Source organism: Lates calcarifer, linkage group LG6 (assembly GCF_001640805.2).
Source record: "Lates calcarifer isolate ASB-BC8 linkage group LG6, TLL_Latcal_v3, whole genome shotgun sequence".
NCBI lineage: Eukaryota > Metazoa > Chordata > Actinopteri > Centropomidae > Lates > Lates calcarifer.
The window spans coordinates 16,265,449-16,291,766 of record NC_066838.1 but is presented as its reverse complement, the minus strand read 5'-3'; the positions used below and the strand labels follow the sequence as shown (position 1 = coordinate 16,291,766).

Sequence of the window (26,318 nt, the reverse complement as noted above, 5' to 3'; positions counted from 1 at the left end):
TCCTGGCATCCAACAAAATCTCTCAGTCTGACTAAAAACAGCGAGGGACGGTTGATGGAAGATGATGAAGTGAGTGGAAGGAGGGGATGTGGGGCCCTCCCTTCCCACCTCTTTTAGGGAAAGAACATACTTGAAGGGAATGCTGCACGCTCTCTCTCTCCCTTTATCTCTCTCTTTTTCTCTCCCTCTCTCCGTGATATGAAAAATGAAAACTATAAGGGATACAATAATAAAAATAGCAGTAAGAGTGGACAGGCCGGAGCAGTCCATTACTCACCGCTGCTTTGGGCTGCGTGGTAAAAATGTGCTGCTCGCTGCAAAAGCATGCATCACCGCCGGCCCAAAACAAATGGGCTGTCTCCAACGTATTTACCTCCAATTGTTCAAGCATTTGTGGGGAGAGCTACGGCCTGTCCAGACAACTCAGGCCTGTCCATCTGAGAGACATGAGAGTGGGTTATTGGGAGACATGATGAGAGAGATGCCGGATGCACTGAATGACAATAACACAGGAAAAGAAGAACTGAAATAAAGAAGAAACAGGAAGCAGGGAAAGATCTGAATCTGTAAGTAATCTAAAATGTTAAGTTTAAAGTGAAAATGAGAGCGGGGGTAATGATAGTTGAACAAAATCAAATGATTAGCTGATTGAAAGAAAATCAAGTAACAATTTTCATTATTATTTGTCATTTATCATGTAAAGTGCGCAACATTCTCTGTTCACAATTTCAGTGGACATCTGTACTGGATGACAATAACTTGGGGAATAAAAGTACTGTGATGAGGAAACATGAAGGAACATGAAGTAAAGAGACAAAGAGACAACCCTAACCCTAACCCTGATCTAATCTGAAAATGTTCAATTTAAACTCCAAGTGAAGAAGAAAGTAATCACAGCAATGATAGGTCAAATATTGATTAGTTAATCAATGAAAAAATAATTAATGTTTTCCATAAAAAGCCTATTTGGGATATGTAAAGATGCTTTAAATGTGTCTTTATGTATTTAGTATTGGTTATAAAATTGTAAAGGTTCTGTTTAGATTATAAATATGTTTATTGATGAGTGGGTATTCGGGAATGGAGACAACGATGAACAGTCTATGAAGACTTACTGTCAATATACACTGGTCTAAATGGAGAGTTTATTAACCAGGAAAGACAAGCAAATCCTCCTTTAAGTTGTTATTTTTTGTGTTAGTGTGTGTTACAGAGGAGTATCACTGTCATGATGAGACATCTATTTGCTTTCTCTCTGAAGCCACTGATGATTTTGGAAAGGGAGACGAGGAGAAAAGGGAGTGTTGTGTATAAACAGAGCAGAGGAGACAGAAGGAGTGAGGGAGTGGGATTCACATAAACTACAAACTCAACTCCCCCCCACCCCACCTCCACCCCCCCATGCTGCTGACTGAAGTTTGAGAGTTTCCCTGGGAGGCTGTAACTCGAGACCTTCAATGGTCGGGTAATAATTTAATTTGGCTGGATGTTTTAGGTGCTTATCTTTCTATTCTTGATCATTTTGGATTTAAAGGGGTGATGAGAACAACGCTGAGCCCCTGCGGAGCTCGAGGCTGGGACCTGTGCCGGCTTCACACTACAGCTTTACAGCTCAACATCTCCCATATCCTAGTGTGATACAGCTGTGCTTAATGACAGAGCCCCACTCTTAAACGGCCCTCCTGATTAAGATGGCTCTCCACATCGCCCCTGTTTATCTCCAGTGCGGTCGTTAGCCAGGATGGGCCCGCTAATGATGAGTAGTTTACAATATGGCACTCTGGTATAATCGGCCTCCTGTCATCATCTTGTGACAGAGAGGAACCCGCCCAGCTCGAGCCTGTAGCTCTTTACCCGCCGTCCATCTGAGAGACAGCAGATTTAGAGAGCATCATGGTGATAAACAGGAAGGAGTAAACATATTTTTTTGTTATGATGATTTGTCCTTAAGTTCGTGAAATGCCGCCTCTTGATGGGTACATCAAATAACATGCTGCAGGCAAAGTGGTAATCAGCGAAAAGCACCTCTGTTGTCTCCATCACATTACAGGGGAAATTTGCGATTGAGATGTATGTAACAACTGCATTATTACTCCCACAGCATCAATGCTGACTGCTGTAGGTTTGATGTGTGGGCGTGTGTGAAACGAGGTAACCGATGTAAAATGAACAAAATGTAAGAAAATGAATAAAGCTAAAAGGAGTAATGAAAAGGGAATTGGGGAGCATGAAGGCACAGATGAGAGAAAAAGTGAAAAGAAGAAGAGAGGAAGGAAGAGAGAAGGAGGGAGAGAGAGAGAAAGAGAGAGAGAGAGAGAGAGAGCGAGAGAGAGAGAGAGAGAAAGAGAGAGAGAGAGAGAGAGAGAGAGAGAAGGCTGGTTATTTAATTTATGTGGGGAGTGGGAGAGAGTGGCAGTGATACATGGGTTTGTTAGTCAATTGATAAAGGAGAGGAAATTTCTAAAAAACATTCATCACCGAGAGATATGGCCACCATACATCACCTATTTGCAAACAACAAGGGCTAATATTTATCCCTGGGAGGGACAGAATGACCCTCACACACACACAAACACACACACACAAACACACACTCACAACTCACCATGACCTAATTAAGCCAAGAGAATAGACCTTAATTGGAAAAAAGAAAACTGAATTCTAAAGAAAACAACAAAATGGCAAACATCTCATCCCTTTATTGTAAAAGTGAACGCCTTTATGCTGTTGCTGTGTGGTTATTTCTTTTTAATACAGATACATAATGCCCCACATGTAAGCTTTTAGTGCTGCAGTGGTTGTAATAATGGAGTGCCTAGGAGTAGAGGCCCCGATAAGGCGACTGAAGAAGAATCTGGTGGACCTACATGGTTAGCTGAATGTACTTATATACCTATATGTCAGGAGAAGAGAGAAGGGGGTGTGGGTGTGTGTGTGTGTGTGTGTGTGTGTGCATGCGTGCGTATGTGAATGCACAGAAACTAAAAAAAAGTATATCCCCGTGCTCTTTCTCTCTCTCTCACACACACGCACTTTCTCCCTGTAATGTATTAAATGTTGAATCCGTCTGATACATTGCTGCAGGCAGAATCTTTCATCTTTCCCTCTCTCCTCATTCAGTCGACTTTGCGCGGGGAGACTTTTAAATTGTCAAGGCTGAAATTTAATTATTTAATCCCCCGTGATCGATCATTAGTTAAAATGCCCAATCCACAAACCCTGCACCCCCACCCACCCTTCATCGCCACCCGCTCAACACCACCCATTAAGACACAGACAGCAAAAGGAAGGTGGGAAAATAATGTTTCATTCACAAAAAACCCCCACAAAAAACAATAAATTCTCTTTCCAATTCCCCACTAGCAGTTTCCATTTAATTCAACAAACAAACAAACAAATAAATAAATGTGTAAATAAATATGTGCTGCTGTGTGGGATGGGTGTTGGGTGTTTGTGTGGACGTGTATGTGTGTTAGGGTGTGCATTGGGGATGTATTGGGGGCGTCTTTGTTGCGACTCATAGTCCAGATGGATGACTTGTACAGGGGAGTGTATTTATTTTGCGGCGAGGCGACATCAGGAGATTTGTTATTCCCTGGCGTTGCCGAGTTTTTCACATTGCTCCACATCCCTGGGACCATATTTCATCCCCACACCCCCAATCCCCAAACAGATTTATTTACAGGCTCTCTTCCTGTTCATATACACCCCCTTCCAAGACATGCATACATACTGCTACAGACACATATACTCATGCATATATGCTATAAACAGCAGAAGAATTCAAGTGCTGAAGACCACAAACACACCTTATCTGAAATCAAATGTATGAACACAACACACTCACGTGCAAATACACACACAACCATTTTTTTTTTCATCTCTGTGCTGCAGTGCACTCTTTACAGTGAGGACATTCAACAATATTGCCATTTTACCATTCTGTTTAGGTCCACAGTCTCTTCATGATGGGGCTGTAATTGCTCTCATATATTCCACAAAACACGGGACTCCTCCTCAGCCTGGAAAGAGACGAAATAAGGAACTGAAAAAGGGTGCAACTAGGTAAGATTTGCTATAAATACCAAATTATTATTATAAATGTGCCAAGGAAACTGTGTCACAAACTTAAATTCTATTGCTAAACTGTACATTCATAAACTCAGCTACTTCACAGGAGTTTCTCTGAATTTTGGTGTGGGAGTATGGTGTACCTATCTGCAATTCTTCTTCTTATTGTTAGTAATTATGCTTATTAAATGGCACCTCCATCAGTAGACCCAGAGTCAACTCAGGGTTTATGGGCTTTTTCAGGAGCTCCCAAACTGTCCATTATTAGTGTGAATTCTGTCACTTACATCAGTGTTATGAACCTTTATGACAACTCTAGAGGCTTGAAGCTGCTAATAATCCATGTTAAGGGAGTGTACAAAAACGTACTGTAAGTAAGCACAGGCATTCTTTCCACCCTCACCTTTGGTCTTGTGAAACAAGTAGCTGTCGGGGGTGGACAGTTTCCCTAGAAAGAAAAAGAGAGAGGGAGAGAACAAGACGGGGGGGAGATGGAAGTGAAAGATTAAGAGAAATGACGAGAGAACAGGCAAAGAGGAAGGGTGCAAACAAAGAGTATAAGGCCCAATCGAATCCCATCCCTCACTCCCCCCCCTCCAAGAGGGAACCTGGAGCTTCAGACTCTTAATAAAGGGGGGTGGATGTGGTGAAATGCCAGGCACTCTGCTTAGAAATGAATAACCCGGGGATATGTATGTGTATGTATGTGTGTGTGCATGTGCAGGAAGGAGGAGGATGTTAGGGGTTCCTCGGCCCTGGGTCTCTCCCTATCTGTGTGAGTAATGATTCAGACTGCCAGTGTGGCGGTGTCATCCCATCTATAACCATTTACACACACAGCCACACATACAAACAAACACACACATGCGTGCGTGCGTACACGTGCGTGCACGCGCGCGCGCACACACACACACACACACAGAGCGAGGATTAATCAGATAGGAAACAGGGCAGGTGGATGGACACGGCAGCAGGCTGGGTTCATCCATTCAGTCCTAAAACAGACATGCTGTAAACACACAGGGAGAGTTTTAGGTGAAAGCAGATGCTGGCCGACCAGCAGCCTCAGTGACAGCTTCACTAACACATAGGAGGAATATTACATTTTCACATATACACACGTACAGTGCCTTTCACTGATGCCCCACACGTCTCACGGGAGAGGAATATTACAGAGATGAAACAGATCATGTAAGCATGTAACAGTAATATCAATAACAGAGTTAACTATAAAACATCTACTGTATATTTATGACCTTAAATACAGACCAAAGGTTGATGTATTTCAAAGCTATAATTGATATTTTTCAAATGATAACGTGAAAACAATTTGACTTACAGTGAATTATCACCTGAATCTGATGCTCCCCTTTATGGAGCTTTGTGAAGCTTTAAAGTGAGTTTCAGGTCATTGTTTAGCTGTCAGGCTACAACTTTACTGTTTTGGTTCACTCTCACCGCTCTCAATGTGTTGTTTTTGGCTGCAGCTTTTTGCAGAGAAAAAGCTAAAAACCCACTGTGCTTTACCTGCTCAGTACCAAACAGTAGACAGGCACAGTAAGTGAGTAGCTGGTGAACATAGCAGAGTAAAAAGCAGCTGAAAAGGAAGATGTTTCCATGTTTCCCTCTGGAGCTGCTACAGATTAAAAACAAAGCTGAAAGAAAGTGAATATTGGACTTATATTCACCAGCCAGACACATGGCACCAAATGAATGATGGTGATGATGCTGAGTAACTGTTGGATGTGTATGTTTGTGTGTGTTTGTTAACAAATACCAAAGATGATGAGATGTCAATGTAGTGTTCACATCTTGTTTCCACTGCCCAAATGCCAAAGAAATCAGCTATTGCAGACCTGAGGTCCAGGCAACTTCTATAAGTCTAGATTTTAATCATGGTAAGATCTTAAACAGCATCAGAAAACATCATTTGTTCTCTTTTTTTAAGTAACATTACTCAAATGCCCATATATACAATTAAAGAATTATTGGTTGCTGTAATTGTTCCCCCTGTCCATACTGGCTATGAGGAGATTCCCTACTAACATGCCTCCAGTTCATCTGAAGCTAAATTGAGGTGTTAATTACTCAGATCAAGTGGATATTGTCCAATGTGACTTATTTTATATTAAAAAATTGAGTGCAGTGAGCATTTCTGCATAGAATGAGGACTGCAGATTTTTTCCCTCATCTCTTACACTGAAATCATATTAGGAGGGGATCTCCTCACAGACAGTGTGGACAGGAGAAACAATTACAACAACCAATTACTCTTTCAATGTGCATCTAAGCATTTCATTGTATTGTTTTAAGACAGACTTGACAAAATATGAACCTGCATGTAATGCCAGGCACAATATGAGTGGAAAGGGCTATGTGAGAAGAGACAGAGGATGTGTATTCAAATATGAATATCTTTCAATGGTAAACTGACTTTTTGACTACTAAATAAAATTTAACTTTAAGCATGGATAAACTTTTTGGCTCTACCTTAAATCGCCATATAACTATACAAGTTAAGAAAAACTGATACATTTTAGAATAAAGAGGAAAAATACAATAATTTTTCGAGTTCAAATGAACAAATGGTTCAGTACAAGGGTGTATTTCTGCAAAGAATTCAACTAGTAAATAAAACAACCATTACATTAGGTGATGTAAGTGAACACGAGTCCTTCGTAAATAGTGCTTGTCCTGTGGGTTTAGAGTAGGTCGGGGTGTGGTCCAGTGGTCAGGGAAATGGCCGGATGACCTGAGCTGTGCTGAGTCATGTCCCAGGTGAGGGATAGAGCTGCCTCCACTGGGCTCCGGGACGTGCACTTAACCTGCAGTAATTACTGGAAACAACACTGAGAACATGGCAACATGGAAGTCGTGGAAGAAGATTTCAAATTAGTCTGAGCCTCTTGAGGCACACTGCGGGAAAGCCAGGATTGTAATGTGGATGCTTGAGTTGGTCTCTGAACATCCCTTAGATTTAGTCCATTGAGTCCAATGCTCAAAAACAAACAAATGACGACATGTTTTCCAAATGCAATTTATGTGCTTTGTATCATAAAATCTGTAATACAGAGACAATTGTTAGATAAATATGGGAGTGCCATTAGTGGCAATCAAACGTGTATGGATAATGACCTAACAATGTGTAGACACAAATGGTCAACATTGATTGGGGTAGCAGTGAAAGGGAGGAGAAGAGGACCAAACCAGAGAGAAAAGTGAGAAATCAGAAGGTAGAGGGAGAGTTGTAGAAGAAATAGGTTAAAGAAAAAAAAGAGGACAGAACGAGTGGAGAAAAGAAGGAAAGGGGCAAAGAGAGAGAAAGAGAGAAGGACCCTGCGAATGAGACCCAAATGGTTGCTAAAAATCATTAATCTTGTGGGGATCTGTGTCAGCGAACGGCGGCGACACAAAGAGCTCTCGGAGCAGCAAGGAGAGCAGCTCAGTGACCCGAACCCAATTGGCTGAGAAAGGCCCACCAGGCTTTAATAGACTTTTGCTGATCCGACACTTGTTTGCTGGGAGCCACAAAGAGGCGATTGCAGGGGCTGACAGGGGCCTGCAGGCCCGGGGGCTCCCCTCCTGGCCCATGATAAATGACCCAGGGTGGGCAGGGCCAGGGCCAGGACCAGAGGAGAGGGGTGAGAGAGCCGAGAGGCAAGGAGGTCACTCAGCGAGGGAGGGTGGACAGAGGAGGAGAGGGGAAGAAAAAAGGGAATATGGTGGAGACTAGAGATGTTTGATAAAAGCATCATCCTCGGGTTCATGGTGAATGACAAGTCTGGAGAGAGATTATGAACTGCAGGCAAAGTGGCAGATAGGAGCATCCCGATCATCCTGAGTAGAAAAAAAACAAGGTGAAAGGAGGGGTAAGGAATGAACAAGAGGAGAGGAGAGGAGAGACAATATCTGAAGGAAAAAAAAATGCCAGTTCGGCTCTTATCCCTAAAAAGACCCAGTGCAGCATCCACCCACCTCCAGATCAATCATGCCCACACACTCACATGCTGCAATAAACTGACCTGGGTTCTGCTAGCTTGTATGGACAGCTTTTCTTGTGTTTGTAAGTGGACAATGAGAACGAACTAACTATGATCATAAACATTTATACTTTACACACTTGACAGGAAAGTAAAAAGTCTTCTCAGACATTACACAGAGCAATTTGAGGCCTATTAAAACCCTTTCTTTACTCTAAACATAATAACACACTGGTGCTGTATATACACTACAGTAGATGACGCATATTTTCCAGAATATTATATGAAGTGGAAATTTAATATAAGCCAGAGATATGGTCTGACAGCTCCATATGCAGACAATTAGAGAGAACCATGAACAACAAGTGATGCTCCTCAACACTGACAAGTTAATGCAGGAAAGTATTTCATACACCAGAGAGATTCTGGGCAGAAGCAAAAAAGAGCCAACTACTGTATATCAGCTTTATGGACAAACATTAAGTGTAGAGTTATTTTGAAATAAGGAGGTGCTACTTGTGAGTAGAAAATATAATCATGCATTCAATACACCATAAGAATTTAGCTACTTCTATGTTTCTTTAGAATTACAGTAGCTGGTTATTGGCTTACAAAATACAGATGTAAATTGTGGTTATGACCAGAGAGTACCAGGCTTTAATTATGTGATGTCTGCACTCTGATATTTGGTTGTTGTGGCGTCGCCTACATTCTGTGGTCACACAGCCCCAGTTTGTGATAAAAACCAATGTTATGCACAAGCCTCAGCAAAGAGCCAACTGGAAGGAAGCCAAACTATTGTACATAGCATTGCAATTTACATTAATGAAATGACCACAGCAAAAGGCAGATTTATTGTTCTTTTTCTTCTGGGATTAAGCCAGTACAGTGCATAGTGACATTTATTTGTTGTTATATTTACAACACGTCAATCAGAGACATCTAATCTCAGAAAAGGCCTACAATTATGCCTTGGCCTCGCCATCATATTTTTATATCCTTTCTGCCTCTCTGTCATCTCAAAAAAGACTAAATAACTTCACTTCTGAAGTTGGACCTGTCTGCATGGTGTTAGTGCCAAAAAAAGACTGCATGTCACTGATGATACACATCAAACTATTAGCAATGAGTAAATGCGCCACCAGAGGCGCCCTGTCACAAGAAATAAGCCCTAATTTTCCCTGCAAACACAACTACCTTATCGCCGGGTAAATGGTGAGAGTGTCACTGCTGTGATAACACGGAAGAATTATGACTGTCAGAAGTAGGCGTAGGCATGAGGAAGAGAACGTGCGGGGAGGATTTCTGAAGATAAACACTGAATTTTCATTGTGAAATCGATACTTTTTCATATTAATGAGATTGCCAGAATTTGCACTTATCTCACCTCTTGTTGTTTACCCGAAAGACGCCTCAGTCAATTACCCCTGATGAGGATGTGAGCTTTGTTCGGAGACCGGCCTCTGCCTGTTTACCCAGACGACACGTCTTAATAATACATGTTTTCACAGAGATAATCGATCAGTCTGGGGGGTAAACAAGAATGCCTGAGTAACTGCACGTAACGGAAGATGTTAAATTAGTGATGCAAAAAGGGGGCCACGGTATGAATAATCAAGCTGAAATTTTAGAGACAGATGTAGGCTGTCTTAAACATGCCTGCTCAGTCACTTTCTTGGTGCTGTTATTATTATTTCATGCCAGAAAACAGAGCAAGTTAATTACTGGAAACACCTGTTTACACACTGTGATTCAGGGTTGGGAAATGGATTATACAGCTTTGCTGATAAAATGCATTTCAAATGTGATGTAGATGTAAAATTTCGGAATGCAACTGAGCAATAATCGGTTCATCAATAACACCAGAACAAATCTGAATAATAGCAAATCTATTGAGATCGCAGCCTTTTCTACATATTCTGGCAGTTATGTTCCATCACAGCACGTAAATCCAGCTAAATCATAAACCATATGGCGGCTTGATATTGTAGTGAGAGATTTCACATTTACGTTTAATAGTTCTCCAGGTAAAAAGTTACTCATAATGCGTTTTAAAATCAGTAGATACTGTGTAATGAAAGCTGTTACGTGTAAAACTTTTTGGAGGCTGAAGTCGGGGCTGCACAAGCTCTGCGCGTCTCTTCTCTCCCTCCTGAGTCAAAGCCCATCAAAGCAACACTTCCGAAAGCACCATCTCTCATCTCCATCCCTCACTCTTCCCTCTCACGGGCCTTCCAACTCGGCTACCTCCCGTTTTGTTCTGCAGCGTTTCCAGAACATGGTCGAGGGGATCATTAGTTAATCATTACGCACGGCCAAAACGGCCAAAAGACCAGCAAATGAAGCCACTGGTTTACCTCAGAATGAGACTGAAAGTCTGATTCTGACTCTAAAAGAAAAAAAGTATTCCTTATAGTCACTGCATCCTCCCATACAGACGGAGTTTGAGCTCACGCAGATCCGAGGGGTCTTGGCAACGCAGCCGGGCCTCCGGACAGCAGGTGCGCATGCATGGGTAGGTCCTGGAGCAGAATAGAAATCCATATTTTGTGAGGGGCATCGTGTCTCTTCCTGCAGACACACCATGGGCCTCCTGTGTGAAACCAGCGGGCCTGTTGCAGGTGTGAGATGTGAGCTGTGGGGAAGCTCTGCAGCCACTGCAGCCTCCGTGCGTCAACTGTTAAATGTAACATTTTAAAGGTGATTTTATTTCTGTTATTCATTCCTAAAATCCGTAGGATGGGACTCTCATTAGGGGGCGAATAAGCAAGCATCAACACTTTTTTTCGCTGTCCATAAGCACACGGATCACTTAATAGATCATTAACCACCGATATGCTGCTGACATGGACGCTTTTTTACATCTCGTCTCTCCATTACAGCCCGTTATTACCGAAGGGGGAGAGCCGCCGGCAGGCCTGCCTGGATCTATTAGACGGTGGACTCGGGCTATATTAGAGAGCATTACGACCTAATGGGGCTGCCGCCGGGTCGGCCTCGCTGGGAAGATGTTTTAGAGCGGCACGGCTCGACACGGCACGACTCGCTCAGGGCGCTTTGGAAGTTGGAGCCGAGAACTGAGAAGCTCGCCTGCAGGTTCAGGGAATTAAAAAAAAAAAAAAAAAAAATCAGAGGACGACTCTAAATTGAACGCTACCTGCACTTTTCTGAATGTGGGGGAAAAAAAACAGAGAAAAAGAAAGAAAAAAAATGAATTTGGGTGTATTAGGGTGATTCGCAGGCGTTCTGAGGCTGAAGAAGAAAAAATGTCTAGTGTCTAAATAGGATTAAGATATTAGAAAGATTCAGGATCTCTCTTAAAAACTAAAAATGATATGAGGAACAAATACAGTCCAGACTGGACATAAAATGGACTTTAATTAACCTCGCATCAAAACAGCCAATTATTATAATGTAGGTTTGGTTCAAAATAACATTGGGGCTTAAAATCGTGTAAAAAAATAGACTAATAAATAATACTAATACTATTAATAATAAAAATAACACGCAGTGACAAATAGGTAAGTTATAGTCTTAAATCATTCTGCTGTCTCTGTAAAGTTGTCTGCAGTTTGATTGAACGTGTTTCTCATAAAGCTATTAATATTGTTCGTAAAATCTTCATTGACAGTGTTTAATTTTATGATTTTAGATTTTTAAAAACTTCCATGGGTGTGTGTAACGATTCAGGTAAATATTACAGTGGACACACACACACGTGTGCTTAAATTATCCAAACTATGGCTTGGAATTAAAAGTATAAACCAGGATGTTACGACACTGGGCTTGGTGAGCATGGGTTATGATTTATGACATGAGTTAGATTCAGAGTTCATCTATTGATACACTGCTGCACAGCTCAGACTGATGAAGAATTTAAACTAAACAAATGAGTCCTTCATTATCGGATCTCATCTTTGGCAGCCTCCTCTTACATCCAGCCTGATCAATAGGCTCTGGTCGCGGCTGTACTCAACCGTGGATATGAGGTGGAAACGAAATGATAATCCGATCGATCTCTCAAATTGACTCATTTACAAGCAGTTTCTTTTTGCAGGGAAGCGAGACATTTGCTAACACCACTTCTCCCTTTTTTTTTTGTCTCGTCAGACAATTAAAATACAGATCAAATCAATGAGAACACGCACACACACACATACTGGAGGATGTTTTGATATTTTGGCCAAACTACCTGTTAGACAGTGTCAGTGAGGTGATTAAACATGTGACGCTGTGTGTTTGTGAGACTCAAATGACACAGATTAATTGCTGTCAGTCATAATTGCAGGATGTGACCTTTAAAACGAGCAATAGGCGTCGGAGATTAAAAAAAGTACCAAATGAAATGGAGAGGAAATGTGTATGTGTATCTCAGCAGCTTCACACCGGTTCATGTGTTGCCCACGCAGGGGCAGCCTTGAGCCTGTTTTCTGGTGAATCCCCTGTTGTGAGATGCTGCACGGTGTAAAACAAACTGTCCGAGCCAAGAGGAGCCTGATGTGGGAACCTGGGAGTAATAACAGGCTCTGAACAAAGTCAACTTTCCTTTCACCAGACAGAACTACACTTTAGCCATTATGATTCTAACACAAGCTCACACAAATACACTCAGGAGTGCTGTGGTCATAATATACTAAAAAGTTATTAAAGAAAGAAAGAAGAAAAATACATGAAATTCAGCAGCAGCAACGTCACCATATTGTCACCACTGAGGGTCACAAACATAAGAATTATATAGGTTTTATTAGGATTGATGACTAAAAAATCTGACTGTGAGCCAAGTGCGTTTGTGTCTGCAACACGAACAGCGGGATATCACAAAGTTATATGTCCTTGTTGGTAAGAAAGGTCAAGACTCAACTTTTCAACACTGTTAAAATTTGACAAACAGTATCACTTTGTTGTCGACCTTTTTTGTTCTTGGCAAATCCAGTCTTACTGGTGACTGGAGATCTTGTGATATTTTAATGTAAATTTACAGGACCACCAGGTGTAAAAGTAATTTAATTTGACAAATAAGTATATTCTATTATATTTAAATCGTAAAAATAATTAGGGGAGATCAGTTTATGTCCAGGACAAATCAAGCTGTTTCATGCACTTTGATCACCAACTACGTTGTGGCAAAACTAAGGGTATGGTATCCTTTGCTTTTGTTTCTATAGTGACACATGTTTTCTGGAAAATGATACAAAGTGCATTTGGGAACAAGTGGAACAGTTTTTATCATCAAAAATTTCCACGCTGTCTTTTTTATAAACTGAGTATGTTTTCTAAGGGCTTGTTGTGCTATTAGACAATTTTCATTGAGCTCTCGGGAATGGAGCCTTCAACACTCACATTTCTCTCACTGAGATCTGAATGTGTCGCGAAAGAACCGCGGGTATAACGTCCATGAAGTGAAGGCATTTGTCTTTCTCCCTCTCCCTCTACTTTCCTCCCCACCTTCTGCTTTTAGGGAAGTCGGTCAGCTGACTGTCTGAAGCTGTCAAGACCGTACTGCGAGCCCTCCTCTCCCCCGTTCTCCTCCTCCTCCCTCTTCCTCTATTTCAGCAGCAGAGCCCCGCTCCCATTGGAGAGCCGAGCGCCGAGGATCCTGCCTATCGGCTCGACGTCACGGTGCGCTATAAGGATAAAGCGCTGGCTGGCTCCAAGCGCAGTCTGCTGGATACCAGAGAGTGGGAGGGAGTAAGAGAGGCGAGCCTTTGAATCTCTGCGGTGCAGAGCTGGAAAAGCTGCTTCTCAGCGAAAATCAGACGCCCTATTTACTCTGCTTATTTGCTCCTGTTATTTTCCTGGAGAAAAAAAAGGGACTTACAACCAAGAAGTTGCAACGAGGACTGGTGCCCGTCTCAGCGAGCAAACGTGGTATTTCTTTTATTATTATTATTTATGCTGATTTTTTGTGAACATACTTCTACTGAAGGGACTGAGGTTTTTACTTTTGCACTGAGACGCATTGCTTTCTACCTCCTGCCTGGTCTCTCTGCCAGATTATCCCAGCAGAAGTAGGCTACATGACGCAAACCGTGTGCAGAGCATTAGTCTGAAAGTTTTTCCTCCACTACTTTTTTCTTTTTCCTTTTTTTTCTCCACCAATCACACGGTGTTTCATGCTACAGCAAGTCAGCGCACAGCGGTGGAGGAGCCAAAAGAACTATTGTATGAAACAAGAAAGGAGAGAAGAGACGCTGATTAATAAGTCAGTTTTTGCGACGCTTGCAAATACCTTTGCATATCTGCAAAAGAGTCGCGACAGCAACATGAGTGCAGAGCTGAGCATGGGTCCGGAGCTACCCAGCAGCCCTCTGGCTCTGGAATATGTCAATGATTTTGACCTGATGAAGTTTGACGTGAAGAAGGAAGGCCTGGCCGGGCTGGAGCGCAACGGGGTGCGCCAGTGTAACCGCCTCCAACCCCAAGGCTCTGTGTCCTCCACCCCCATCAGTACACCCTGCAGCTCGGTGCCCTCTTCACCCAGCTTCAGCCCCACAGAGCAGAAAAACCACCTAGAGGAGCTGTACTGGATGCCGAACGGCGGGTACCATCAGCAGATAGACCCGCAGACGCTAAGCCTGACCCCAGAGGACGCGGTGGAGGCCCTGATTGGAGCCACAGCTCACGGCCACCCTCCGCCTCCGCACGTCCAACAGCAGCTGCAGCAGCAAGGCGCTTTCGAGGGCTACAGGGGTCCGCATCACCACCACAGCCACCACGGCCACGGCCAGCAGCACCATCATCCATATGCGGGGGGCATCCCGCACCACGCCGAGGAACTGTCCGGGCACCCGGGCGGACACAACCACCCACACAGCCAGCATCACCATCACCACAGCCAGGACCCTGACAGCCCGTCCCCGGTCTCCCCAGACTCCCACCAGCCGCTCCATCACCACCGCCACCACCATCACCACCATCCGCACGGCCATCTGAGCCAATCAGCGGCGCACCACAGCTCCGGGGGTGGACTCAGCGTGGAGGACCGCTTCTCCGACGAGCAGCTGGTGTCCATGTCGGTGAGGGAGCTCAACAGACACCTACGGGGCTTCACCAAGGACGAGGTCATCCGCCTCAAGCAGAAGAGGAGGACCCTGAAGAACCGGGGCTACGCGCAGTCCTGTCGGTTCAAGCGGGTGCAGCAGAAGCACGTGCTGGAGAACGAGAAGACGCAGCTGATGAACCAGGTGGAGCAGCTGAAGGCGGAGATCAGCCGCCTGGCGAGGGAGAGGGACGCCTACAAACTCAAGTGTGAGAAACTGACGGGGTCAGGGGCCAATAATGGGTTCCGCGAGGCTGGCTCAACCAGTGACAACCCTTCATCACCAGAGTTTTTCATGTGAGTTGTCATAGCCTTTTCTTGTGAACCCCCTTCACAACAAACTTTTCCCTTCCACCCCCACCTTTCCTTTCTCCACAAATGACTGACTGGCTGATGAGCAAACGATAATAATCCACACCTCCCATACTGTTTATGATTATACGAATAACGGTAACAATTATATTCATATTAGAAGAATAATCCATCAAATAGTATTCTCATATATAATCATCTCTCCATCCACGTGTCAACTGAGATACAAAGAGCAATGTAGAGTGTCTGATCAGTCGCAGCATCTTTGTAGATTAGTTGCTTGTAGTGAAGAGACTTTTTTTCTTCTTCAAAGAAGAGGATCGGCTGATGATGAACTTTTTTTTCTCGCTCTCTCTCTCCTTTGAGGCTACAGCTTTTAAATAATCTGTAAGTAGTGTGGGATGGCATCGAGGCAGTTGTCTTGTAATTTTGTTCTCTAAAATGATGACATTGTTATGAAACAACAACAACAAGTAGGCCTGGCCCCGCAGCCTGCAACTCATGAGACTCACATCCGACAAGTGGGCCCGTAATCTGAGAAAATCTCCAAAAGCAAGACTCCACTTTTATGCAAATTTAACTTCTGTCTACTAACCCGTCACGGGAGGGGGGGGGGACATTTTATGCAACATCTCATTGATTTATTGCCTGCTTGGTTATATTCGAATATATATTGAAAACAAAAAATCTGCATTAAATATTAATCCTGCATGCTGGACATGTACGGTAATAATTTCTATTTTGTACTTTCATCTTCTCGTGTATATTAAGAGCATGTTGTTGATCTGCGCTTCTCCATAGTTTTTTGGGGGGTTAGAGAAATGCAGCGGGGACAGAACAGCAGGACTGCCGGTGCAGTATCATATGGTGTGGGTTTTCTTTTTGAGCTTGTAAATATTATGCAACCGCAAAACTGCACAACAAGATTGAGGAGGCTGGTTTGAACTTCTTTCTTTCTTTGTGTTGTGTTTTTATTTCATTTATTTTTTATGATTTTTTTTTTTTTTTATCATTTGGGGGTTTTGATTGAGAGAAGAGTGCATTTTTCAGTTGCATTTACATACAACAAACTTTGTGTGTCGAGTGCACTTTTTGGATAACGATTTGCAAGTTTTCATTTTGAATTTTGTGCAGACCTCCCTCCAGGAAGACATACTATGATATTATATCGTAATATTATTCAAGACAGGCCTGTGTGCAACGTTTTGGAGCAATATCTGGACACATGTGTGAAGCTGAGGAGACAAACATGTGGCCACGATATTATTAGACCCAGACTGCACAGAGGAAGGCTATTGCGCACCAAGGCGAGGTTACAAGTTTTCTACATAGCGTTTAACACACACACACACACAGTGAGGGTTAGTGCTCTCTGTCATTTTAATTCAACGTGGCTTTTGTGCCACTAATTCAGAAAAGTATTGTCTGCCTTTCCATTAACTCTTAAACAAACCACATCAAACCCAAACTTAACCTTTTCCTCTCATTCCAATTGGCGGCCACCTGTAGCATATTTTCACTGGGCCTAATATCAAGGATTTATATTTTTAACAGTACTTGGAAAAAAAGGTGCAACAACTTACTTGTCAGGGGTTTTATGTAAAGTCAATATTTAGATAACGCAAGCGTTTTCATACAAAGTTTGACTATTAATACTCTATGTTTTCCTGATTTTTTTTCTGCCGGTCAGTAAAAAAGGGGATTCAGGTTGTGCAAATTCTCAAAATGAAAACAATATGTACGTTATGTAATATGTTTTTGTCTGTTTTATTATTATTTGATGATTCTGGTTCTGCTGGCCAGATGCATAGTTAAAAGTTTTTATTTTAATGATTTAAATTAACAAACTGTCAGATCATATCGAATAAGCATGGTGCTTGCATTTGAAAACTATTGTTGAAAAGTCACGCATTTAACAATCTTTTGGTTTGTTACTGATTCAACTGTGTTGAAATCGAACTGAAACTGCAGCAGCGGGTTGTTGTCATGTTTTCACTGATTCCATGTAACTTTGCGATGATGGGGATCAATTTTCAATCCTGTTTATATAAATAATAGTTAAACACTTAAATTTGAACTGTTTCATTCAGGCTGGTTTCTGTTGTGTCTTATTTTTTGGTTGTTTTTGGAAGAAATGGTTTCCTATTTTGCTTATTAAAGTCATTCAAATGGCAATTATTACCTCTCAGACCTTTTTTTCACTGCCGTCTTAGGAAAAGATCTGCGATATGATGACAACATCAGGCGTAGACTGAGTCATATTAACAACATATAACTAGTAATTAATAACCCCACACACTGTACTGACAGTAGCGCCAGGGCACACTCACTTGATGCCAGAAAATTTAAAAAAAAAAAAAGAAATGACTGTTGCTCTGCAGAGCTTTGGAAAAATTATTTTCTCTGATTTAAGAACTCATTTGCGTCGACCTTTGAATTGGTTGTATTTCATTCATCCTTGGCGTTTATTTTATTTTCAGGCATAAGAATGACGTGGAAACTTTGGATCAAAGCCTACTGGCCCACTGTGATTAGATCACAGGGTCTGGCCGTTTATGAGGCGCTGCAGGGAGATTCCTGTACATGCTGCTGGCCTCTGCTGGCATGCTGACTTCTGCAGAAACCCCGCCGTCACAGGAGCGCACGGTAAAAGGAGATCTTTGACCTTGCAACATACCGGGGAAGAGATGAAAACCTCAGATTTACATTATGTGGTAAAATATTTTTTTGGTTTTCGGCGTGCATGTCTTTGAATACACTTAAAGGCTCAATCCGGGTTGTTACACAATTTGAGTCTTTAAAAAAAGTCTGACCCATGTCGCCTAATGCGCTGAGCCAGACCTCAGCTTCAAAATAATCCTCTGCGCGCGCCTGCGGGTGTGATATTTTTATCGTTAACATTAATGGAATTTATGATCGCCATGTGTCAACACAGTGGCGATATCTTCATCTGCAAGTCTGCATTCCCTCTAATCACTGCTGCATGCAGATATGCGCATAAAAAATCAAGTTCTTTTTTTTTTTTTTTTTTTTTTTTTTTTTTTTTTTTTTGCTGCTTTGCTCAACAAATAACCGCGCAGCGTTAAGAATAAAAAAACCTCCGTGATTTCTACGCACAAATATATCAACAAACACTGTCGTTCTTTAATCTGTATGTCCGGATAGTATGACAGTAGAAGCAGAGAGGTGGGAGAAGAAGAAAGGAGTAAGCGTTGATCTGGTCCCGGTCTAGAGTTTCTGGTGTCAGAACATTATCTGCCCCGTGTCTGCACATTCTCAAGGACAAAACCGCTAGGCAGAGAATCAACCAATGAGACCAAAGGAAGGCGACTCTAGTTTACATTCTCTCTCTCTCTCTCTCTCTCTCTCTCTCTCTCTCTCTCTGGACAGCCACTGCAGCCTGGGGGCATGAGTGCAGCTGGGGTGAACCAGGAGAAAGAGGCCCATGTATTTACAGTTATGATAATAACCCAAAAATAACAAAAACAAGTGGTTAGTTGTCTATAGAAGGTCCCTTTCACCTTCCTCTTCTGCAGATTTTATATAGAAGCTGCTGTGTGGGTGACTGAGTCAGACACACAGAGGAGGAAAACTGCCTTTGTGCATTATGTACAGTATCATATGGTCTATCATGATTTCAGAACTCAACACATGCTGACGCTTAGCTGGATGCAGAGAAATGAAAGGGAAAGAGCCTCACAGAGAAATGAAACAAATCACTAAACAATTAGTTCCATTAAATGTCTTTAGCTGCCAACAATTTCATTAGGGAGGCTTAAATTCTCTGTGCACCTCCTTTATGATGAATTTCTGAAAGCAACAAATTTATGATTGACCATTTGAAAAAAGTCAATCCTAATAATGTTGTGACTGTGATCTATAAATGAACACACACAAGTGGATCGACTAAAGTGTATCTGTTAGATTTTGCTGCATTATTACCAATTGTGTCATTGCTGACTTGTGAATCATTTGTCCACAATTATTATGGTGCAGAGAGGTCAGATTCTTACCTAAAGGAAGTGTTTAAAAGTTTGTAAAAAGAAGAGTGTGTTTTTGTTGAGAGCCAATGACGTGTAGTGCTTCATGGAGAAATGTATGGCGGAAAATTGTGAAAGGAAAAGGAAAGCGAAAGTAGGGGAGGAAGAGGCAGATGGGGAAAGTAGAGGAAAGCATCAGCCTCAGCTCAGCGGAAGAGCCAAGGACACAGTGACCAGGCGTACCTGTAATGATTTTAGTCTCCGATCACACATTCACGCCCCCCCACAGAGATCCTATCTGCATTCAGCCTGTTCTGCCAGCCTCCACCTCCAGCTCCTTGTATCAGCAGCAGCAGCAGCAGCACTGAAGGGCCCAGGGACGATAGCCCCAAACCTGGCCTGCTTCTGTTCATTGCCCTGGACCTCAAAACCCTTTTAAGCTCAAGTCCGCTACAGCAGGCCAGTGGTTTTTAGAAACTCTCCAAGCATTAGACTCGGCCCTGCTGTAGGTATTTCAAAGCCTGTGTGCGCACATTTCTGCCTGCTCTGTACATTCAGACCTGAAATGCCATGAACGCATTTGCATATTGCATAATTCGTAAAAAGAAAGTGAGTTTATCTTTTTGCTAATTTTACCATATTTGCTTCACTGGTTATGGTTATTTTAATTACCAGCGGCGTCTGTATGGTTTGAACTCCTTCTGTGCTATCGTCTTGATTGAATTAGTTACTTTTAGATAAAATTCCATTTAGCTGTGTTACACATACACACAGATACACACATACATGCACAAACACACACTAGCGGTCCAGCCCACTGCCACACCAGCAGTCCATTGACTTTCATTGGAAGTGACTTCCCTGCTACTCTAAATCACAATGATTTCCTGGGGAATTAAAGCAGGCTTTTCCCAGGAGACACACACTAGAGAGCATTAACCAGTCATAGGGAGGGTTTTTCAGCGTGTGCATGTGGATGTGTGTTCACCTACCAATACAAAGAGAATAGGGGATGTAAGAAATATGTTGTTCTAATTAGCTTTTGTCTGTTTGTGTTTTTATTTGTGCTATTGAGCGTTGTCAGGCTCTACTTGGCCTTGAAAATGTTTCCTTGTGTTTTCCAAGTGCTCATCGTATCACATAGGCATGTGTGCAAGTGTGCGTGTGTTTCAGACTAGCTGTTGGAATCTCACAGTTTTCAGTGCGCTGGACTGGAGTCAGCAGCAATCAATCTTCACCATCTTCTTCTCCTCATCTATCCCTCATCCCTCACTCTCCATCCTTCCCTTCATCTTCTCTCCTTCAATCCTCAGCTGAGCCTGGTCCTGTCTGGAGTTCAGATCATGACAGCGTTGCAGCGTCTCGTATTCATCTTTAGCCTGTTACACAAATGTGAAAACAGACACTCTTAAATAATTACACACAAATAATCTCATCACTCTTTTGACTAACGAGGCACAGACTGGAACAAACAGGTGGATATAAATATACTTTCTTACAGTGTGTGCCCATTACATGTTGCTATATAAAGAAACACACATGCATATAAACAAAAACATGCGCAGCAGGCACACTAAAACTTGTGGTTACTTCTTATTTTGCATGCCAAATTTTGATGTGGGAAATTGCAACTGGCAGAAAATATCATTTTACACATATGCGTGCTCAAGGCTCGACAGTAACTCTATAACTTTTTATGACTGTATGTTCATGTTATACTATAATTACATCAACATAAGTGATAATATCTCAAAAAGCTCCATTTCCACATGGCTGGAGACGAGAAGTAGTCGCTCCTTTCCGCTGACCTCATCCACCACAGCCTCTCTTTGTGATGAATTTGTACCTTCATGGTCACAACCAGTCAATGGTCTGTATGATGGATACCTATGGCCATGGCCGCAGTGAGTCGATGAAAGTGACCCATGTGTACGTCTCTGCTTCCGGGATATGAAACCCAATTCCGGGTGGGATTGATCCATGTCTGGCCACTGCGGGGATAAGGCCAGAGGGACAAGATAAGAGCAGACACAGAGCGGTCAATGATACGTTTGAACCATCAACCTCTACTGCAAACAGGACGCTATGGTGACTTTTAAAGGTATACAGACCATATTTCATCAGGACACATGAAAGGCGCTTGCTGCTGTTAAAGCAATGCTGACTTTCACTGGAAACATGGTGAAGGAAGAATTCAGATCCTTTACTGAACCAAAAAAAACAACAATATTGTAATATAAAAATACAAAAAAATAGAATATGCATTAGTCTTTTTTATATCATAGTTAATTAAATAGCTTTGATACTGATGTTCAGATAAAACAAACTATCTGAGGACGTCATTGTGGACTCTCAGGAACAGTGACGCACCTTTTCACTAACCTGGACAACCCAGTTTCTAACAATAACCGTTAATAAAAAAGTGAATTCAAATTCAATGTACATCAAATTTCAAAGCCAATTATCTTGATTAAAATGTCTATAACGATTGTTTTGTATGATCTGGTACGATGTACATGGATAACCTACCACTCAGTGAACTACATTGAGTACTTGGACTGCCTTGAATGAGCGCGGTTTGTATGCTTTGTGCATGTGTACTATATCATCTCCACCCTGTGTACTGTACTCTGGCCTGTTGTCGCCCTAAGATGTGAGGTAAATAATTGAATGGATCCATTAATAAATAAAGTGCAGGGGAAGAGAAGGAGAAGGAGAGATGGGTTAGACAAGTCACTCATCTTTACAATCACTGCTCAGGGAGTGGCATGACTGCAAACACAATGCCACTTCTCCCTCTCTCTGCGCTCCTTTTTTTCTCTAGGAGGTGTCTGGACATAATAAGCATTAGCTCTAGTGAACTCCAACTCTGAGCTCGGAGCAGGATGTGGCATTTCAACACATTTCCTCTCTGATCCACTGGGACAAGGCTACTTCCTGTAAAACAGGTGGAGGGAGGTAACATGGAGCTACCACCACTGTGCCAGGCCAAGTCTACCTTCAACCCAGCCAACAGTTTTCCAGTAGGTAGATTACAACTGGTGAGTGTTATTCCTATATGCTACAGCTGGTGTTTAATATAAAAACCAGCCAAGGGAGCTGTAAGTGGAAAGGCGAATATGAAGTTGTGGTTTTGAACCATATACAATTTTAAGACGATTCATTATCGGCTATTGAAAAACTGCTGTATTTTTCTGAAAATATGTTTCCCATTAGATACCTTTTTGGGTGAAGAATACTGACACTGAACCAGACTTTTGTATTAATTTCTGCCTGTGTTTGTCTGCTGTTTGGGAAACAAATCAGAAAATGTGATTCTGGGACGAAACACAGAATAAAGAGTTTGAATCCAAGTTCCACCGACAAATCAAAAAAACAGCCCTCAAATCACATCACTACTCTTACATGCCCAGTAAGTGTTTTTTTTATCTCTACTAATTCTATACTAATGCTCACTCACTGCTTTCTACTTTCTCTCTCACTCATTCACCCCATTTCTCGCATTTGCTCTCTTGCTTTCCCCTTGTTTTCTCTTTCTCCCGGCCTTCTTTTTTATTTTACAGCCTGATCTCTATTTAGATTTCCTCGTTTGGAGTTGCCACAACGCTCCCCGCTGCCAACATCTGTAAGTGGTTTGGAGGCAAGAGACACTATGGAAAAACATCAAAAAATAAAAAGAGCAGAACGGCACTCCACTACCAGGGTTAGATAGAACAGAGGCTGTGAAAAGGATGGGCCAGGCTCTGACTGACTGAAAATGTAAGTCTGGCAGTGGAAAGAGATACTGTTAAGTGTCTGAGTCAGGGAAAGACATGCATATCTCTCAGTATATGCCTTGTGGCTGTGTCACATTCTGCTCGGTGCAAAACATGAATGTAATACCTGCACATACTGTACTCTAGCTTTGAGCGGTAGAGGAGGAGTGTGGAGTTCTTGAGACCCCACAGTTTGGGCTTTACTGGGGATTGACCTCCATCACGTGTCAGGTTTTAGGCAGATTGGACTTAAGCTGCAGCACTTTTAAAGAGATTATGTTATTGTAAGCGATTAGGGGAAGTAGATACATTGAAGGGAGCTAATGAGGGGTTTCTCCCCTACCCAGCTGCCAGCCTAATTCAGTGCTCACTGTCCTGTTGATAATACACACTACAATAGTATTACTGTGGCATTAGAGGCTTTACAGTGTTGTGGCAGTGACAGCCACGCAGTTGATAGAGTGGTAGGGGTTCAGACAATTGTGTACTGCATTCAGTGTACCAAATTTGTGTGAGCATGTTGCTTGTCTTTATACATGTGTGTGTGTGTGTGGGGGGGGGGGTTTGGGGGGGTTTGAGAGAGAGGAGAGAGTTTGTGTGTACAGTAGGGTCTCATTAGGTAATGAGGATGATTATGCTGCATTAGGTGGTGGAGAAGAGAGGCAACAGCCACAGGGTAGGAGGGGAGAAGGGAACATGTGTCTGTGATTTGCGGCATAAGCACATACCATTTAATTGACACAAGCTCCCTCTGTCTCCTGATTGGTGCAGAGCCGTCCTCTGCATGTCTTCTTGGCCCTCGCTGTCCTTGACTCGGAGGTCAGAGAGACAGATGTGGTGTGAAAGGGGCGGAGTAGGGGAACACAGCGAGTGTGGAAAGGTACTGGGCTGAAAGTCTGCTGTGGCGTTCAGCCCAGCACCTTAAGAGGTAGAGAGTGGAATATTGGACGAGTGTAAAAGTGTTTTGTAGGTCAGACTGTCGCAGCCATGTAAAGCAGAAGAAGAAGATGGAAAAGGTTTTGTCTGGAAGTCCTCTTGACAGATTGTTAAGTAATGCTATATGACTCCTCTGAAGGAGTAGTGGAGAAACTACCAGAGCATTACCCAACATAGAGGAGCAGTTGGCTGGATGTGTGAAGACAGGCTTCCCTTTGCATGGAGCTGCCCTCTCTATTCCCCTTCTATAAGTAGGCAGGTATTTTTACCCAGGATAAAGTGCTGACCCAGTCTCAGGTAATTACACCCCTGTTGGGCTTTGGCACAGACATGTCAGGGCGGTGCTGAGTGCACCTTACACCCCAGCTACGGGTAAACCACACTTATCTCACTATTTACAAGCGAGTAGAGCCTCGCTCCACATGAGACAGAGGGAGGAGGGCATACCTTGGCAAAGCCAGGAAGCCTTTCTCCTGGCAAAGGCCCACTGACATCCCAACCCCCATCAAAGAACACAATAAGGACACAAAAGAGATGAAACTATATTCCATATTTATGCAGAGCATGTAATCAAAGTAAGGAGAAAAGCAACATAAATACTGCCAAACTGAGGGATTCTGGCAATGTTGTGCCTGTGTGTGGTACATTTCCTGGCATGATCTCAATCCAATAATCCTTAAAAGGGTTAGGCATGTTCTAATCACTTCTAGCATAATAATGTTGAATGATCATGAATGATGCATATCTTTCTTGGAAGCAGGTTTTTAAAGAAAATAATGGCTCTGTTAACATGTCTGGATGTGCTGGTGCTTCAGAATGATTTGGGGGGCATGACACTGACTGTTCTTAGACAGAGTTATTATTAACATAATGATATAATACCACCATATGATCTTATTTAAACATAAAGTACATGAAGGTATTTAAAGTCTGCAGCTTGGCCCAAGGCCAACAGAACCTGAGGATATGTGAGCCGAGTTCAGACTTATTTTCAGGTTCAGATCTAAAATCTAAATAATACCACTACAGCAGTAAAACTACAATGATAAGCTGAATAAGGTGCATACTGACAATTTTGTCTTCATCTCATCACACACACACACACACCAAAAGTGACGGCAAGTAAACAGGTTGCAACTTGCTCACTTGGTAAGTTTGACTGTTTTGGGCAGAGAGTTATAGAGAGTATAAAATCAGTCTTTTTGTTGTGTTTTTCTCGCATCACAGTGAATTGACTTTTTGGTTGACTTTAAAATATTGGCTTCAGGCTGAACAAAGGTTTTTTTTTCAGCTGTCAGGCCAGGCTCTGGCCTGAATTAATGCCAATGCAGTGTTTGGCATAAACTGTTTTACTAGCTTCAGAAAGATGGAGGGTTCATATTATGATCACTTTGAATCATTCTGTTTAACACTGATCATTCTTTTTGTAAAAGCTGGACCAAAACTATGATAATAAAAGTACAATTCACCACCACAAAGCAAAGCAGTTATATTGGTGTTTAGTTTATAATGGCCATGCCCTGTATTTAATGCTGTTGTCAAAATGATATTAGCCCCATTTTAGTCTGCATTCCATGTGTAGTCCTTTACTTGATGCCTTTAAGAGAAAAGCCTGCACTAAAACCAGTGAACATGTGTTTTTCAGACTTTGTGTGTGAGCAGAACGGGAAATCTTTAGACGCTGTTGTCTTTACAAGAGACTTTCTCCAGTATCTATATATCTTCCCTCCCATTAAATGCATGTTCTATGGAAACTGTGTGCTGTGTGTTGCTAGGCAAAGCCGGGGGCTAAGGGAAATGGCTGTGGTCAGACCATAGTCCTTGAAAGAGGAGAGGAGCGCAAAGCAAGGAGAAGAAGACGGGGGGGAAGAAAAGTAAAGCACTTTTTGAATTTGAATCATTTACCTATGAACACGTATGCACGCGCACAGGCACACAAAGATATCCACATGCACAAACGTGCTCGGACTGTTCCAGCTGAGGTGCTGTGTGTAATAATACGCTGGTGGGAATGTGCCACTGCACGTTAATTCTCCCTTCACGCTTGCGTTGAGGAACACAGAGACTCTAATTGATGCTAAACAAACTGCTGACCCAGACTCAGGATGAAGGTCTGTCAATGATGCACACTCAGAAACACACACTTGTACACAAACCGTAAAATGTACAATTGCCCCCCCCCCCCCCCCAATTCACAAAAAGTGAATACACACAACTCCAGCTGAACACATCTGAGGTTTCCTAA

General features: G+C 42.5%; 1 protein-coding gene and 1 long non-coding RNA gene across 2 annotated transcripts; one reads left to right on the top strand and one right to left on the bottom strand.

The window, feature by feature from the left end:
- Positions 1-2,987: 2,987 nt before the first annotated feature.
- On the bottom strand, positions 2,988-26,318 carry LOC108877903 (uncharacterized). Its single transcript, XR_001960168.2, has 4 exons — positions 21,270-26,318; positions 20,576-20,761; positions 4,475-4,519; positions 2,988-4,022 (listed from the first exon to the last, which is right to left on the bottom strand). It is a non-coding gene; the product is annotated as an uncharacterized LOC108877903 (long non-coding RNA).
- mafba (v-maf avian musculoaponeurotic fibrosarcoma oncogene homolog Ba) lies at positions 13,694-17,577 on the top strand. Its single transcript, XM_018668128.2, has one exon. The coding sequence runs from the start codon at positions 14,165-14,167 to the stop codon at positions 15,389-15,391; it is 1,227 nt and encodes a 408-aa protein (XP_018523644.1). The 5' UTR covers positions 13,694-14,164; the 3' UTR covers positions 15,392-17,577.